Genomic DNA, 19,419 nt, shown 5'->3' on the forward strand with positions numbered 1-19,419 from the left:
GCTGTTCAAAGGAGAAAGGGATTTTTTTTTTCTTTTTTTTTTTTCAAAGCCCTCTTGGCTCTGAATCGGAAATTGAGGAGCAGAATTCATCAAGTGTATTCTGATCGTTCTCACATGGGTAGTTCCTCCTTCCCTTCCTGCATAGCATGTTCCTTTGCACTGTTGCTATATTACATGAAATGTTTCATCTGTATATAAAAATTAAAAATTCAAACAAAAATCTGGCCCACATGAAGAACAGGCCCTTTGGGCATATGGTTCATTATGCATATTCGTTTAATTACTAAAACACTTGGGATGTCTCTACTGCCCTTGCTTTCAACTTGTAAAGTTGGATCTGTTCTGCAGCACAGAATATGTTGAACAGGCATGTGTCATAAAGGACTTCAGTTTTCTCCTACTTCAAACTCCATATAATGTTCTTGGCTGAATCGTTAGAATTTACTGATTAACAGTTCAATCCACTGCATCAAAACAGCGATTCAGGATCTCTTTTCTCTTAACACCTTCTCTAACCCCAAAAAGGCAAGTTTTACAGTGGTTCAGAGTTGTGTTTAGTATCAAAGTAACGTGAGACTCAGGATTTAGATTTCAGGCACATTCCCACAAAGCACCTAAAGCTGCATGTTGAAGCTGTATAACTTTTATTAGCTAGGAAGGGATTGCTGTGATAGTGTGACTTTAATTGATTTTCAGGGCAAACAGGTGGTGATGGTTTAGGCATCCCCCAGTCTGCTGCCATTCCTAATTTGGAGCTGCACATATAATAGCTTTATTAAAATAAACAATCTTCTGGCTTTAGTTTTACCTGAACAGCTGCCTGAAATTGCGGGAGTCTTGCAACTTTTTTTTTTTTTTTTAAGATTATTTTGGATTTTGGAAAGCAAAATGCTATAGGTCTGCTAGTGGAAAATCTCTATTACATAGTCATGCTGTCAATATATTGGATTTTTTTTTGTGTGTGTGTGTCACTGCTGCTAGATTACAATGGTAACATATCCAGGGTATAATTACAGTGAGTCTCACAGTCATCTTCATGCATTTGTTCTGTAATGCAGCAGTTTTGTCACACTGCAGATGAAGAACCTGCTGAAATAGTTAAGTGTAGTGTAATCACTCTGGGTCTGTTCCTGGGTGTGTGTCAGGTGTGGGGAGGGCTGGGCTCCAGTTATGAACTGCAGTTCTTCCCTTGACTTCGGGAAATAGATCTCTGGGTTTACTGGTTCGTTTTTGGTTTGTTTTTTTTTTTTTTTTAATTAGTTTTTTGTTCCTTCTGCTCTGTTTCAATCTGAAAACATTTTTTTTAGGACTGGAGGTTTTGGAAAAGAGGGTACCAGGCAGTTTTGCAGCAATAGTGTGTACAATCATATATTTCTTATTTAAGTGGGTTTACTGCAATCTGTGTTTTGATTTTATTTTTTTTCCCCCATACCATAACTGGAGACTGCCAGGGAAGTAACCTTGGGTGCAATTCTCCTGCCACTGGACTAAATTTAACATTTGCTTTATTAGAAGCTCTTTTTTCTTTACTCATTCAGCTCTAATATACACCATGAACATGAAGGAGGAGGTCATTAAAGTAGTTTAAATGTATCATTTCAGACTCCCATTTGCTACCAATTGGAACCCAATTAAGAGCCCAAATTTAAGAACACTTCCACCAACACTCCTTCCATTCCTGTACAATTATGTCACTATCTGACCCTGTCTGCTAATGTTTCTCACAATGCTAACAAATATATCTCCAAATAAGTGGACATTTATCAACTCAGCTAATGATTGTTTTTTTCATGACCCTTTTAAGGTGTTCACCTTATGCAGATAAATAAAATCAGCCTACATTTTTGCCTCCTTTTAAATAGCACAGATATTTTTTTTCTGACACATTTTGGAAGAATTATTTACTATGGGACCAGGCTTTTAACTGGCATAATGCCTGTCTTCCCTGCAAATAGATTATAACTTTCTGTATGAGAATAATTCCAAAATTGTCACCCTTTTGATAAACCAAAACATTAGAGTTAAAAATGAGAATTTAATTTATCTGTGATATAAAACAACAGATTTTTTTTTTCTCTTGCATACCACCCCATCTTTATTTTGTGATCTTTCCCCATTGCCTTGGTCTGTGATAGTTACCCCTTTGAGAAATAACATGCAGATTTATTCCCTGACCCATTCCCAGCAGATTACCCCAAAAGATAGAAAACTTGTAATATTTTTTTTCTTCTGTTTTTTTTTTTCAATTTTAAGCTTCACTGCTTGAGGGTCTTAACTGTATTTTACTTGGCACAGAAAATGTAAAATACGTTAGATAAAAGCATGAGGGAAAAATTAGACCAGTCAGCATGTTGGCAAACCGCTATTTCTTCGTGTCTACTGCCTAAAAGGATTTGAAATCTTTTACTCTAAAGCTGTTGTACATACATAAATATAGAACCCAAAACTTGTGATGTAGTTGATTTTGTTTTAACCTCTTTTGAGATTAGGGATAAAGTAGCAGCCACAACAAAATTGGATAGAGGCACCCACTAGACTTGTGGTGGGCATAAGGCTTTGGGGTTTAAATGTATGTGTCCTAGAGGACAAAGGTGACACCCCCAGACATAAACCCTTTTGTGTTGGAAATTGTCATCCACCCTGACCAATTTGCCAGAGTTGTCAAATAGCTGGAATGCAATATAGAAATCTTAACTTACATGTAGTCTTAACAGGTGATAAGTTCAGTGGAATAAACTTGAACCAAGTGCCTCTTCCCTGACCTCCTCATTAAACAAATACATCTAACTAAGGGTCTTGTTTCCAGTTTTCTAGGCTGGCTAACATCATTAATGTAACCAAAATAATCAGAATAAAAGAAGACCGTCATTTTTAATTAGTGTGGGTTTATTTTGTGTTGTTTATCACTTTCTGATTCCAGGCATTGTTGTGAATAAAGAACAAATCCGTTGAACGTGTTAATGGCAAGAGTAATTCAGGCTCAGAGTGGGGACATTTTGTAAGTGTTTGCAGTCTTAAGTGTAGCATCCCAACCCTCCCTGATGGAGTTCTGCACCGCAGTGTCCCAAGAGGATGGTGGAGAACAGATTGTAACATTGTCAGCTCTTCTGATTTCGCTGTGACTTTTGCAGAAGAACATGCTTCTTCTTAAAGCACCATTTCTGAAGAGTCCTGTGATTGCACATGAATCACAGCTTTCATTTAAAACACAAATGAGTCTCTACTTCCTACCAGCAGCAAAGAAAATGAGATCCCCCTGAAGAGTCTAAATCAGGCAGTGACAAAAAAGGCCCTAACACATATTGACTTAAACAGTGTAAGTTTTTTCGCATGGTTTTTGGGACTATTTTTGTTGGTTGCTTTATGTCTTTTTTTGTTGGGAGTGAGATACATTGGGATTTTTTCTTTTCTTTTTGAATGTTCAGTAAAATTGTGACCATGCTGACCAGAGTTCTCATCCTTCACAGGCTTTATTCTGTCACTCCTCTTCCTTGTTGTATCCTCACATATGATGTAAATTGTTAAGCACAAGTTGGGTATCTCAGGTTCCCCCTTAAGCTCATCCTGGGCCAACAAGGTGCAGTTGGGACAAGAAGAGATGGGACATACGGCTCTGGCAACAGGACATGGCTTTGCTTCTGTGTCATTTAGTCTTTGCAGACAACTGAAGTGGGCAAATGTAACCATGTTGTTTGTTACCCAAAGCATCTTCTGAGGAAAAAAAACAAATTAGGTAGATCTACATGGTAAAAAACTGTTACATATCCTTTATTTCTACTTCTCAGTTCTGTGCAGTCACATATGTGATGCAGATTGAGAGTTTTTGAGGCATAATTTGGTTTGACTTTGGAATGTTTAAGTGGATGTTTTGTGCCTTGTCTTTGTTTTTAGATTCCATTTGTGTTTGCACTTGCATCAAAGAGCTTTTTGCTCGTAGTACACCCTTAAAAAATTAGTAAGTTGTAGGCTGATGTGTGGAGCAATGCAGAGATAATTTGTAATGTGGCATTAATATTTAAAGACCTCTATTCCTTCAGGTCATTTTTGATTTTGGTCATTGCTGTTCAATACAGCGCACGTTTCCCACTGCCGTTGAGACGCTCTGTGTTCTTCTGCTGGGGACACAAAAAGCAAATTGAATCTAAAGTAAATAGGTTTCTCCTGCCAGTGCTGGTTTATTTAAGTATAATTTCTCTTCCTGCCACATTCTCCATTACTGCATTGCAACAAGGGAGCGACTCCACTCATAACTGACCCCTCCTTGAGCTCTGGTTTAGTGGCCATGAAGTGGCATCAGCAGTGAGGGAGCATCATATGGATGTGGGAATGAAAGTGTTGGTATGAGCAATTCTGGAATGCATTCTTGGAAGGAGGACCTTTAGTGGGAAATACATGCTATGTGGTTGCCTCAGCCTTTTTTGCCATGCCCTGAGGTGGGGCTGTGTTAGGCTAATTTCCATTATTTTTAATGGCTTCTTCTTTAAATATTCTCATTAGTCCCATGAACGAGCCAACCCAAGAGCACAAGCCTCATTAGTGCACCCACATCAGGCTGAGCCTACACTGGGTACCCTGATTTTTGTTAGTGTGGGCTCAGCACTACTCTGTTCCTGCATCTAGATTGTCCTTATCTGGGAGAGATGCCTCTGTATACACAGCTATATATATACATATACACAAATGTACTGCTCTTTGTGAGTGTGTTCATTCTCTCCTCTACTCTTGTACTCTCCCTTTCTAAGGGCAGGAATAAGTATCTGTCAGAAATAATTTGTTGTCGACAGGCTTATTGCCTCCAAGGGATTTGAGTGCCCTTTTGGGGAGCCAGTATCTTACATTATTGGCTAATATCCTCTATTTTGTTTTGTACTGAAAACTTAAAAAAAACCCCAAAAGTCCAGAGAGTTTGTCCCTGCATACTTATTTTCAGAAATTTTTCCTTTTTTCTAGAGTTCATTTGTGCATACGTGGCAACTTGAAACTACATAACTCTGAGATAAGTAAGAAATACAGAATCCCTCTCCCCTGTAAATAAAAGGGGTGCAAATCTTTGTGTCTCAAATCAGAATCAGTGATTTGGCTTAGTTCAAAACCTAACTTGGACATTCACAGCAGTGTCAGCTCAAGTTTTTCTCCTGCCTTCATGAATTACACAGATCGTGTTTATAAATCGCATGAAGCTGTTTGGAGTTCAGTTGAATTGAGGGTTTTGAGACTTTGAGTTCCAAATAATATTTTTCACAGCTCTGCTGATGAGGCATTTCATTAGCATTGGAGCCTATACTGGCTGAGAAAAGAACTTTTTACCATAGGTTCCTCGCATGCGTTTAATCTCCTTTCACTTTTATTTCTTCCATCTGATGGAATGTATCGCTCTCCTCCCATCACTGTTGTTTTCCAAGAATTACTCTGTCGCATAACACAGCATCTTTCACTTTTCCACAAAAGCTTACCAGGTCAAAGAAAGCCTGTTTTTTACAGTTAGAAAAATTATAATTGCTGCATAGAAAAAAAAATCACATGGAGGATACTATCTTATGCTAGGTTTCTAAACCTCTTAAAACTCTTCTATCCTCTGACTGTGGGTTTGCTGGTGACAAATGTTTTATGGGCATATTTTAGTAGACACCCGTCTAAAATCTGGTCTTAATAGTCAGATCCTAAATTGGAACCAGAGGGGCAGAAAAACCAGATTTGAAACGTGTTTCTAAGGGTTTGTTTTTACTTTCAGTTGAGGCTGCCTTCTCTCATCTTTTGTACTGCTGTCAAAAGGGCCACTCTCATGGTTGTTCAAACTCCATGCTTCTTGACAGGAACAGTTGGACCCCTCTTCAATGATTTTCAGATGAAACGGCTTCCAAACCTCCAGAGCTTTAACTTGTAGTTATTAGGCCCTTTGAAATAGCAACACATTAATCAGCTGAAATCAAGTGGTCCTTTCTCCAAGGCTGTGATATTGCTGTTCTCTTCTACGTAGAGCTCTAGTCTAAATATTAGTTTCAAGAGCTCTTTTTCTTTTTCTTTCCCTCTAGATACGTCTGTCCCGTTTCTGTTTCTGTTTGGATCAGTGTTTTAGAATGCTGTGAATTAAATTGTTCGCTCCTATAATAGGCTTTTATACTCTCAAATGGCATTAAAGGAAGTAACGCAGAAAACTCGCTTCCACTTTTTTGACTCTTAGTTTAGAAATCGGCTGTTGTCCTTTTAACTTCTCCCATGCACAGTGTGAAGCCCAGAAGAAAAGGTGTCAATGATGTAATGGATTGTGTCTGACACAGCTTGTTCTAACAATGATGTGAAACATCGAAAAAAGAAATGGTTTGTTGAAACTGGATCATTTGAAACAGGGCCTTGGTTTGTGTCCCTGGCTTCTGGGGTATTGAGAAAGTGACCTGAACCTGTTAATGGATTCCCTTACTGGTCTGTGTATTAGGCAAAAGGCAGACTGGGGATGACAAGAAATCAAGATGATACTGTTCCTTGCATTAGCCATCATTTACATCAGCAGACAAAGCATTCTTGAGTTTTGGCAAAAAAATATTGAAAAGAAAATAATTTAGGGAGCATAATGCAAGACCTTCTCCCAGGCATAAGGTATGATTGAGGAGAAAGTAAAAACATGCATGATTGAGAACCTTGTCATTTGGGGAGTGGGTGTCTGTGTCACAGGGCTGCTGATGCTGTGGTCAGTGTCAGTGAGCTGCCTGAGAGCTGATAAAATAGGACATGGGCCTGCTTGGGATCTGCTTTGAAAACTGATGCTGCAGAACTACTCAAAAGGCTGTTAAATTGCAGAAATATTTCTATTCGCTTTATAAACACGCTCTGAACTTTTATTATGTACTGTATGTTCACAGCAATCATTTCCCATACCTCCGAGGCTAAATAATTTCTGAATAGCTAAATCAATTTGTCTTGTGTCTGTGTTGTGTCACAGTAATGAAAGTTCCCTGTACTGTGGCAGTAGCAGTAAAGCAACTCTTGTTAAGGAGATGTGGGGGCTCTATCAAAGCGTCACTGTCTGAGTTACAGCTCAGCAGCTGATTAACCAGTCAGCATTAGAAAGGAAGAGACAGTATGCCTGAGCTATCCACTGAGCCTACAGTGAGATTTTGTAATGAAGTTTGAAGTTTTATTTAAGGTCTGAAACTTAATAATACACAAAATGTACTGTAAGATCTAAAATCACCAAGGTCTTGATTTCGTAGCCTGCCTAAATGACCTGTGATTGCAAGGTTGTGTTGCACTTGCAGCAGAGCAGAGTGATGTTCACACAGGATGGTGACAGATGCACTAAAATTGGGTCAAGTCCTGCAATTGAGTGAATGAAGAAAGGTTCTTCAAGAGCTTCATTGACTCCTTGTAGGAAGGACTTTGCCTGGCTGGGTGCTGGTGGAGCCTTTTTGCTGCATTAAGGGAAGACTGAGTTTGCTCGTGCCCCAGGGAGATGGTGTAAATGCAACCCCCTCCAATAGGCTGGAGCAAATGTTTTGAATTAATAACCTGGCAACATGAATTTCCGTGAAAGGGTTTACATAAGGATCAGATGTATATTTATATGTGTGTGTCTGTTTTTATCTGTCTATATGTACGTGAGAAAGATATCTGTGTAGAGATGTACAAGAAGAGATCCTTGTTCTTTGGAGTGACATTTGAGGTAGGACAGGAGCTGGTATCACCTTTACTTTGTCTTACAAAACAAGCAGAGATTCATCCGAGGGAGTTGTAATAGTTCCAGATGAACTTGTTCGGGTTAGAACTTTTCATTTATGGGAGACTTTTCAGCTGGGAATATAACAATTTTGGAAGTCTTTATTAGCTATAGTCATGCAAGACTCCTGTAAGACAGATCAAGCACTGTGCCTTCTTGGCCCAGATTCATGTGTTTCTGTTGCCTTGCTTACATATGAAATGTGGCTGTGTGAATCATTATCACTTCTAATTTTTTAGTATGTTGAAAAGCAGGATCAAAAAGGAAAAAAAAAAAAAAAGGGAAACCAAATCCTCTTCTACATTCCTGCGCTGCAAATCAATAGCATGGGGATATATTGCCTGGATGTCAGCCCATTTTATAAATGAATATATCTCAAAGATTGTTTTACTGGCCTACAAATGCCAAGAACAGGATGTCAGTCTAATTCCTTGCATAGCAACAGCTAACATAAAATCAGGTTCACTTTAGAAAATGCAATGCTGTTTGGGCAAGGTTACGGATACAGGCATTGTTTCTCGGTTTAGGTTTGGCCCGTGGTAGATATTAACTGATCATTTGTCTGATGTCAGACAGGTCTTTTTGTTTAAAAGTTACAACAGCTGCTGTTCTGTAGGAGTATAAATTCTCACACTGCTGAATGCAATGGGAAGTATTTCTCTGGTACAGTGTGGTTACACTTTCAAGTCCATAACACAAAATACATTGCCATAAATATCCCATTCTACAACTGCCAGCATTGTCTTTATGTGTAATATCTGATGGGCCAAGGATGAGGGGAGGTAGAGATTTAGATTTCTCATCACACATAGAGTTTCCTTTGTTGTGGTTTGAGATATATTTACTGGATCTGACTTATTTTCACTTACCTGTGTTATTCTAAAGATGTGATTGTTGTTTCTGATCATTCCAGGTTCTTTTGGGGGAAGAAAAATGAGAAAAATGTGTTTGTGCCTTGTCTTTAAAGGAGATTGCTTAAAATAGCTTCAAGTTGCTACCAGCATTAGGCAGTTCTTCTGGAAACACTATGTATGAGTAGAAAAGGAAATGGGATCACAACATGCATTTTATGGCAGTTCTGGATTTAGTTTATTAACTTTGCATTGCCAACCCCTCCAAGTTTGCAGTCTGTTCAGGTATTGTTGGTACTTTTAAGATAGGATTGCAGTTTGGCTTGGTACATTTTTTTTGAAAAAAAACCTATGTGCTTTTTAAATCCCCATCACATTAGTTGTGTGTTTTGCTGTTCCAATTTGCAGGACAAAACGTCAAAATTTGGCTTCATGTTTTGCTGTTAGTGAGTTTTGTCAGATACCACTCCAAATACACAGACTCATACTGGTTTGGGGTTAAGAGAGTCCAAGCAACCAGTGAAATTAGAATATGCTGTGCTGAAAAATGGCAAGAGTATGAGAATGGAGACTAGGCTGACTGGATCCCTTTCCAAAATAATACATCATGTGCAACCTGAAGCCTTGCCTCCTGGATGATAACAGTCCTTTCTCTGTGCTGTTGTGCCAAGAATATAGGTGGATTAATGGTGAAGATGTATGTGCTGATTATCCGCTGTGGAGTGACAAGGGATCTCTATGGTTCCTGTTGCACAAGAGGAAAAAAACCTCTCTAGCCTGTGAAAGACCTCCTGGCAATTAGGGTTTGATGTAGTGGAGCAGGTTTACCTCTATAAGTGCATCTGTTCTGCACTAGCACTAAGGACAAAAGGCTTTCAGGCTTGAGGGGGTCCCAGGAAGGAGTGAATAAAGCCTTTGGAGTAACCTTATGTTCATGGCCTTATACTTCCCCAGATACAGGGGAGGAGGACCTAACAAACAGCAGTCTAATGATCTCAAACAGAATGGAGCGAAAGCACACGCTTTGCAAGCTGATTTCTTTGCCAAAATAATAATATGAATGAGGTTTGAGGTTAACAGACATTCAAGGATGAATGTACGGAGTGATAATGACTGAAAGGCTTTCTTACATGTCTTTCTCTTTAAACACTTGTGTGTATTCCCTTCTGCTGCTTTATTTCTCCCAGGTATTTGTGGTCACCGTCTGGAACGTGGAGCTGTACATGGTGCCCCTGGCTTTGCTGGTGCTCTTTGCCTACAATTTCTCCCTCGTCACGACAGGGAAGGTCAATAATGCCCAAGATGCCCAGGCAAGTAAAGTGGCAGTAACATTTCTGGCAGCCCCAGTTTGCCCTTGAGCGAAGTGTCACGTGTTTTAATGGTGTTAAGCTGGTTGTGTATCTAAACAGCGGTTTTATTTCAAAGTTAGTGAAAAGAAACCTCAACCCTCTCGATTTTCATTATTTGATTAAAGCAATAAACCATTCAGACTAGTAGGAGAAGACAACGAGAGTGTGTAGGAGGAGGATTTCACTTATTAAGTAACTACAAACATTTTTAAGTTGAATTAGGAAAGGCTTCCAAAGCGACAAGTGCCATGCCTCTCCTGCCATTACACTTTGCATCACGCTAATGATTCATGATTCACAGAAGAGCAAAGTCAATAGAAGCCAGAAGAGAATATAGTTATTTTTAAAGTTATTTTGTTGTCCTGTGATCTGAGGCTTTAAAAAACCTTTGTTCCTCCTTCCCACCCCCCACCCTTAAATGACAAGTGTTTTTCTCCCCCAGAAATTTAGCCTTCGTTTTTTTAACTTGGGAGAAAAAAGATTTTAAATGCAGAAAATAATCACAAAATACCAAAGTGCTACTCTTGGGGTATGAAATGCTGTTTGATGTTGACCATTGTCTTTACTCATACAACAATGGTAATTACAGCTAGGAATGAGCCTAAATTCATGAATGTCCATAATGTTCTGTTTTTAAAAGTGAAATAAATACAGTAATGAAATGGAGGCCAAAGTGTAGCTTCCAACTTTTGATAAAAAGATGATTGACATTGGTACCTTTACCTGAACAAGTCAAGTGGATTTTATACAAAGACATAATATTGTAGAATTTAAAAAGTCAGTAACTGCTCTGTTAGTTTTAGTGAGAAAAGTTGCTCCTAGTTCAGTTTTCATCCATTCCCTAGTGGAAAGATTCTTAGAAAATAGGGGAAGTTGCATTATCCAGACCGGGAGACGTTTAATTTGAAAACATGGTAAAAGAAATTCTTTTCTCCAGTTTCAGCCACGTCCAGAATAACACAAAAAGATACTGTGTGTCTTCAGTGACTACTTGATTTCATCAAGAAAATAACTCCCCATGTGGTAGAATCCCAGGCAAACAGCTGGTTTTGGTTTTAATACAAAAACCAATAAAAAAATAACAATAATAACTTACCCAGAAAAAAATACACAGAGAATGCCTTCCAGCGCCCTCACTCATCCTGTAGTGAGTTTGTTGCATGTTCAGGTGAGGTCAGTCTCACAGAAAGTAGAAAAATTGAGCAGAGGATCATTTAGGTGGATACTACAAAAAGGATACTCTAAAAATACAGCTAATTGTAATAATACTCAAGGAAGGTCCATCAGAAATTTGGCTCTCTTCCTGTCACACACTCTGTAAGCAATGCAGTGCCGTGAAATTCAGGGGTGCATTTTGCATAAGCAAAATCACACATCTGCCAAAGTGCTTTGCAGGATTGAGATCATATGGAACAAGTAGTCAAAGTGCCTTTAATATTACCTGATTTCTTTTTTATGTGTGTCTATGATTCTAACCATCTGTAGGTCAAAAATAGACAATCAGGTGCTACCCCTGGTCACATCTGTCGTGCAGATGAGATAAGGTTTTCTTCAAAATACCAATGATTTTTACATAGCCATTTATTTATCTTTTGCTTCTTAAGCCCTTGGCTACATGTTCACTGCCCTTGGTTTTTGTGTGCTAGCACACACTTTTTGTGTATATAGAGGAATGCAAGCAACAGTCTTTGCAAAAGTGAACCTTAAATTCTCTCTGATTTCTGTGCTATAAAATGTGAATAACAGTATTAACCTTGTACTCCTGATCCAGTTGCCAAGAGACTAAATTTGTGATTATTGGTAAAAATGGTTTATGATTTACAGATGGGGAGCTTCTGTAGAAATTTAAACCATGATCAGTGTTAATTCGGCTGCTCAGGGTATTCCAGAGAGCCAAAGAGTACATCTGGGTATCTCAGCTCCCAGTACTTTTTACATACTAGATGAAACTGCTTTTCAGGGGGAAAAAAAGAAAGAAAAAAAAACCCAAACAGAAACACCCAACCCCCCAAGAAAACCCAAATTCAAAACATCTTTTTTATTGTGATTCCTCACATTCTTTGCATGTTTGCTGTATTTAAACTTGTAGTACACAGATTCAAATGTAGCTATTAAATAACCAAGAAAAACCTGGAGGATCCTGTTAGAGACTCAGTTTATTAAATACCTGAATTGAAAGCCAAGTGCTCCTAATTCCAAGCCTTAGCCAAGTCTTTTGTTTTCTCCCCTACCTGTCAGCATAGAAGTTAAAGGGAGGAAATAATGCTGCATAGAAATCTGACTATGATTCGTGAGATTGATTATGTTCATACTGATGTGTTTTCTAAAGTCTAATGTTTCAGTAATGGCCTTAAAGGGAGGGAGCAGTCATTGTAGCAGAGAGGATGGAACAAGTTGAGTATAGAGTCCTCAGCCTTGACATACCTTCTGGTTCATTTGCAAGACTTAAGTACAAAGCTGTTTACAGACAGTAAAAGTTGGCAATGAATTTGAAAGCCTGTTGCCTTCGAATTACTGGACACAGCCATGAGTGCTTTATTTAGGCTTAAAATTTGTATAGGGTATTGCATGCTTTGTTCAGAATATCACACACAAAAAAAAAAAAAGGTCCTTGAATACAAAACATTATTTCTGAAAGGTGAAAGTGGTGAGTTTTTTAAATGACTTTCAGTAGAAGTGGGAGAAAATTGTATAATGAAATGTTGTGGGAGTATCATAAGCTTTTTGAACATTGCCTGTTGCTGAAAAATAAATGTAATGTTTTGTAATATGGACATCTGCTTCTGCAGGAGCTTATGGGCTTGGATGAAGATGAAGATGAAGATGATAAGGTAAGCATATCTCATGATTATGTTGGGTAGTATCAGAAGGAACGTGGGAGAGCACAAACCCACCATCTTGTCTCCATGAGATCTTCATTTATTATCTGTATTAAGTGGGAAGACAGTTGTCAGCAGTTTGCTGTTTGGCAAATTTGAAAGTAGGAGAAGACTGGTTTGTGTAACCTTCCATAGTGGTATTGCCTCCATGAGACCTCTGAACATTAATTGAATCTGAGCAGCTCCAGTTTGTACTTGACCTTGTAATGGGCACATGTTCATGTATGTGCACCAAGAGGTGTGTGTATGGGTGCACGAGGTGCAAAGACATACACGAGTGTGTAAAATCCCCCATTGCCTCCGAGTGTTGGATGACATTCTGTGCTAGTGGCTTTCCCGAAATGATTTGGCATTTCCACTCCAGTAGGCCAGAATTAGTGTGATTTGTGGGGGACTGGTTAGAATTTTCTCAACGTTTCTTTCAGAGCCTGGGAAAAAAAGAGTTTTAGTTCATCGGCTGAAATGTGGAAAGAATTGGAATTGGCAAGGCCTGTTTTTTATTTTATTGGAACGTACTTACTCATTCTTCTCACTGTGAAAAATTCATTGGATTTTTTTCCAAGTTTATCAAACCACAGTGACAAATGATAAAAGGATTAGAGGGCATGACATATGAAGAAAGATTAAGAGAACTTAATGTATACAGCTTGAAAAAACGTAAGTAAGTGAAGGAGGATCTGATAATCTATAAATACTTTAAAGCTAAAAGGTGAGGAATTATTTAACGAGCAACAGCATGCAAAGGAACATTAGCTGTTAGGAAGAAAATGTTCACAAGGCGATGTGAAACTTTAAAATTGCATACAAAGTTAATAAGACTCTTCTTGAATATTCTGTATTTTAAAAGTGTTACAGTGAAATTGTTGATCATTGAGAAGTAAATCAATACCACAGCAGGCAAGTGCACCTTAACTCTTCTCAGTCACAGACCCTAGAATTGAAGCTCAGCAGACTAATTGATGGGAATAGTTATTTAAATTTAACTTGATCCTCTGTGGTGGTTATATTTTAATGAGCAACCAGAAATCCGTCAAAGTTATAAAGTGAACTTTAGGCAATCTAGTTGAATTACAGGTTTCTTGCAACACACAATAATTGTCTAAATGTTCTCATTTATAATTTACTCTTTGCGTCGTAAAATTCGTCAACTGAATGGACCAATATCTGGAACTCATCAGAAGTTGCTAAATGAAAGCTGCCTCTTTTTCAAAGGAATAGTGTGTATCTCTAAAAGTCAATAATTTCTATTTAGTGGGTGTAATTTCTATACAGTGCTAGACACCTGTAAATATTGACCCTCTGCATATTATTTGTGTGATGCCTAAAGGTGTAACTTATTCGCTGGAACAATCCCATTTACTTTCTTCTATTTTAATATTCCTCTTTTTCACTTGGAAGTGCTGAGGTGGGAATAGAGAAGTAAAAATGTATTAAGTAGGTGTATAATCCTCTGTTTCCTGTGCTGTGCAAGAGATTCATTGCTGCAATGATAAAATATTCTAGGTTATGTTTACCCTAGATTTAACTCCCGTGACTTTGGTTCTCTCTGTATATACAGTTGGGTTGCTTAAATATGGATTTAATGACTTTACAGTTTTGCCTCCCCCCAAACAACTTCACTGTAATTCTCTTTCTTGGTTTCTTCTAACTAAGTAGGTAGGTTTGGGGAAACTCCTGAGAGTCAGTGTTGAGCTGTTGATGATTTGATTTGGCCCTGCCATTTTGTAATCAGTGTTGCCTCTGTCTCCATTTCATGAGACTCTTGAGCTGGTAGCACTGGCTTAAACTACTCACAGTAGATGCCAGCAGGCTTTCTCATCAAGGTAACCCTTTACATCCCGACATTTCAGTAATAATAATTCATAATTCATATTAATTGTTGTACTGGTGTTACAGGTCTATGGAATTCTGACACAGAGTTGCCAGAAGAGACAATTTCCAGCCACTGCATATGTCCCATGCTTTCATTCTGCCCTGTGTGTATCCCCTGTGCAGCAGTGGTGGACCATGCTTGCACTCTGATGACTTGCATCTTTAAGTACATTAGGTTATTCTAAGTGACTTTTCCAAGTCTGAGGGTGGCCAGTGCTCTTTGGGGAGTGTAAGAAAAATGTAATTTCATGACATTATCTCATGGCAATGTCAACATTTAAACAGACAACTATACTTTAAAAAGAAGTCTGTATATTTTTTTCCCCTCCCTAATACAAGAGCTCCCAGAGTTGAAATCTGCTAGTTGGGTTGTGGTATAGGAGGTCACTGTTTCTGTTTCCTATCATCGTGCTGTATCAAAATACGCACACACAGAGCCCTTCTGGGTTCTGCTGCCTGTTAGACATAACAGACCGTGCTTCTGGGAATTGTAACACACCCTCTAAGAGATGAACTGTTTACAAATTAAAAATACACAGACACTTAGTTCAAAAACCCAAGAGCAGATTAACTCCCTGCACCTAAACTATCTGTCTTAAATGATAGGGCTTAATTGCCAACTCCCCCGTCCTTTCTCCCTTTGCCCTCCCCACATACCAGCATGGAGGACTGTAAAAGATAGGAGAGCGCTGTCCCTTTGGCACAGCTCTTCGGTGGATAAATGCCTTCTCGGATTTGTGCCATCTTGGACACAGAGTTCAGGCTGTGTCCTGTCGGCTCTGGGCTCTGTCAGGCTGCCTGAGTAAGGATTGTTTTAAAATTACATCACTGAAACATCTTTTGCCTGCCAGTAAGAAGGTATAGACAAGTTACATGCAGCTTACATGCAGCTAATTGTTGACCATTTCTATTTATTTTATTTTATTTTCTGGTTTTGATAATGACTGTAGAGCTTCAAGAGCAGACAGTTCTGCTGTGAATGAGTGTGTCATAGCACTTGACTGGAAAAAGTCTTGGAGTCTTCTCAGTAGTTCCTGTGTGGGCTTTTTTTTTTTTTTTTTTGGAGGGTTTCTATCCTGTGGTGAGCCAATGTAGCCCTGCTTGGCTAGTGGGATGTAACAGGGAAGGATCAAATGATACCGTGGCGTTAAGCCAAGTTATTTGGCAACTTCCAAGGAAGGTTTAGTATCTTATGTATTGGAAACAAACAGAAGTGGGTAAAATAACCAAAGAATAAAAATCCAATTTTATAATGTAGGAAATTCTGTCAAAAATAGGTAACAAAGATATACAAAGTTTTATGAACAGAATTCAAAAGGACTCCAGCCGAACAAATTAAAGTCAAATTCATCCAGTAGCAAACAGCTGACATTTTCCATTTGAGTTAGATTCAGCATGTGGAAACCTTCCGTATGGATCTTATTTGTACGGGTGGATTACGATGAAAATTGCATTAATTTTCTCCACAGTAAAGGTCAGTAATTGAAACATGAACCAAGACTCTATTGTGTAAGATGCTATATCCCCATACTTAGGAAAGGTCATTCAAGACAATATCATCTCATTGTTTTCTTCCCTGGAAGTATAAATAATTTCATTAGTTTTTCTTTTTCTCTTCAATGCAACAATCGCAATATAATATTTCAACATCTCCCATTAAAATTGCTGAAGAGAAATGATTGTAAGGACTTGAAAATACCCTGTGATACACAGGGTATGTTCAGACTGACAAGGATCATCCACCTTCTCCACAAAATTTTGGGCAAGATCGTGTCCTAAAAAGACCCAGTGCAGGGGTTGCTCGGACTGTGCTTTGTCTTTCCTTGGGAGCCTCCTGTGTTCAAGAAACTGGAAGATAAATGGTCTCTGGAAGATAAATGGTCTCTTGTTATACCTTATTTGCACTGCATCATTGTCTAGGACTGTTCTTATCCACAGGCATCCCATAAATTGGCACGGTTCTTGTATCAGCATCATGACCCACTCATTCACAGGTGATGGGGTAGCAGAGTTGAAAGGAAGAGCTTGCAGAGGACTTTTAGACATCCTGGGCACTGTGGTATGTCTCTCCTCAGAAAGAAGCCTTAACAGCCCTGTGGCAGTCTAAAATTCTCCCTCTTAGGGAGCATTACCTACCTAGAGGTAGGTGAACCAACTCTGTAACTTCTCTGACTCTCTGGAGAAATATTAAGTTAGCAGTAGACAGGTCACTGGACTGAGCACATAAACCTCAGGGAGTCCTTGTCCCTTAAAAATTCCAACTATTTAAAATATTAAATTTTATTTTGAATAGGCCAGATGTATGAATAGATCTGTCTTTCCCCTGTACCCCAAATTGCTAAAGGTCATTATCTAGATTATAGATGATGATCCGGTAGTTTAAGTCAAATCACCATGTGATTGTTCTTAAGTCTCATGTATTTCCAGGAGAAAGCACTTATTTTGACAGAACTTGTTTTCTTTCCCCTTCCCTTTTTTAAATCAAAGGTGACTGATGACTTTTTATCTCCATTCAGGATTGATTCCCTTTGCTTCCCACGCACATGTTCCTCACCTGAATGGTGTTTTATTCTGTTGTGAATGCCAGTATTGCTTTAAAACTTGTAGCAATGCCACTGGACTGTGAGTTACTTTACATGTCTCTGAAAACGTGAGCAAGTACAGATAATGCTTCTTAAAGCCCCTGCATTTCACGCCTGTGCAAAGAGAAAGCAACAGAGTTATGATCTAAGGCTTTTCACATAACATTTTTCTTGGGTTTGGCTTAGGAGACTTTTTGCTGGTCTCCTGTGCACAGATGAAATTCATCTAATGTAAACAAAGAAAGTGTAAGCATGGCTAAGCGAGACATGAAGTGGTCATCTTCTGCCCTATAGGCAGTGTTGCCCAGCCTTAGCTGTAGGATCATGTGCTATTGCTTTTAAAATCTGTCCTTTTAAGACCAATGCTGCTTTCCTTCATACCAGTCTGAAGTGATTCTATTGGCTCTGGTGGAATTATTCCAGATTTCACACCTTTTTAACTGAGAGCATAAATTGACCTGTATGTGTTGCATTTCCTCTATTTGGTAATTATTTCAAGTACACTCAGATTCGCTAAATTTCCACAGGCAGGCACATTTGCAGCATGGTGTTAATAAACAAAAAGATCCTGTGATGCACAGTTTCAGGACTGCACGAGGCAATTGCTCAGAGTTTGGCAGCCATCCTCTCCGGGTACCCGTCCTCCTGGAAGTGCCGAGCAGCTCCCCTCGACAGGCAGCAGACATTGCAGCACAGGGCAAGACAGTGACTCAGCAAGGCAGATTGCTGGGTTCATTTCAGCCGCCTTTGGCTCCCACCGAAGGCAGGATCCAGTTCAAGGTTGCTGTGGTGACTGTTTTCAAAGCTCTGCCTGGAATTCATTTTAGCTACCAAGAGACTGTCTGTCACTCCATGGCTACCACCTCCCACAAGAGCTTCATTCTGCTGCTAGACTGGAGCTGTTAGTGGAGTGTTCCCTGCAGACAATAGAGGCCAGTGGTCTGCTGTTTATACCCAATAAAATCTTTCTGGTTTCAGAAGTTCTTCATGGACGAGTATTTTGGCCTTAAGCTGTTGTTTGGCACAGGTTTTTCTGGACACCGGTAAGGTCAGAGTTTTGTAGTCTAGCACAGAGCAAGTTGCAAATTAAATCCAACTTTGGCTAACTCTGCTTTTCTCTAAATAAATACAGCATGTTTTGTTTTGTTGTTTTTTGTTTTGTTTTGGTTTTTTGTTGTTTTTTTTTTAAAGCAGAATAATAGTGGAGCAAAAAGCAATGCGTGTCTGAGCTGTTTTCCTTTCTTTTCACTTTCCATCAATCCTGTTCGTTGCTAATACAATGAGGAATTAATAACTGGTATGTCAGATAAATCCTGGTAAAACATTGCTGTAATGTGCTTGCAGCAGTAGCATAATGAGACAGCTACTGTAAGAAAGCTAATCCCAAAAGTTAGGCCAGCCCAGGGCTCGGCAGAGTAATTCTTTCAATCTCTGAAGATATTTATGATTTTCATTCCTGACTCAGTTGGCTGTATCCTGTTTTCTTCTTCCTTTTGCATTAATCCCTATTTATGTTTTCTCCTCCCCTTTTCCTCATCTTTGCCCCCAAATGTTCCTCAGCTTTATATATTGAGTTTCCCTTGGCACGCCAAAAATCTGCTGATGAATACCACTTGTTTGAAAGTTGCATGCAAGATTTTTCTGCGAGTGTTTTATATGAAATCCAAGTGAGCAAGAATTTAGAACTTACTCGTGGCTTCAAGCCTAACTTTTAGTTGTGTGCATATGATATTTGCAGTATACATCAGAAATACCCTTAGAGAGTAAAAATTGTCTATGTGTTTGGAGCACTGCTTACTGGTTTGGATATATCCAGAGGAAAAATATCTGCAGGATAGATTTAAAAAATAGGAAGCAGCTTTCTGTAAAGATGAAAGCTATTAATCATTGAAACAAATGATCAAAAGAAGTTAGGGGATCTCCACCATCGAAGCTTTCAACTCTGTAATGGATGCTTGGCTGCAGAAGAAGCAGCAATGGGCAGTATTTGGTCTTTGTTCCAGAGCAGACGACTGAAGAATTTTGCCTTCAGTCTCTTCCTCCACAAGTTGTATGATTTTCCCTTGCAAGCCCAGCTCTGACCATTGTAGCTCCCCAGTTGTGAACTGCTACTCTTGTGCTGGGGTTGTCCTCTCCTGGCCTACCACATATTCCCACTCTTTAAAACTCTTCAGC

The 19,419-nt window shown here is 39.0% G+C and overlaps 1 protein-coding gene across 4 annotated transcripts in view; it reads left to right on the forward strand.

The window, feature by feature from the left end:
• MCTP2 (multiple C2 and transmembrane domain containing 2) overlaps positions 1-19,419 on the forward strand; it is a 119,485-nt gene that overhangs the window by 87,009 nt on the left and 13,057 nt on the right. For all 4 annotated transcript variants that reach the window (XM_051796688.1, XM_051796686.1, XM_051796690.1 and 1 more), the window contains 2 exons: positions 9,750-9,872; positions 12,701-12,742. In XM_051796688.1, the coding sequence (XP_051652648.1) occupies positions 9,750-9,872; positions 12,701-12,742 (165 nt within the window). The remainder of the gene's footprint in view (positions 1-9,749; positions 9,873-12,700; positions 12,743-19,419) is intronic.

This window comes from Manacus candei, unplaced genomic scaffold (genome assembly GCF_025592945.1).
Source record: "Manacus candei isolate 608988 ecotype Guabito, Panama unplaced genomic scaffold, ASM2559294v1 h1tg000046l, whole genome shotgun sequence".
Classification (NCBI taxonomy): Eukaryota; Metazoa; Chordata; class Aves; order Passeriformes; family Pipridae; genus Manacus; species Manacus candei.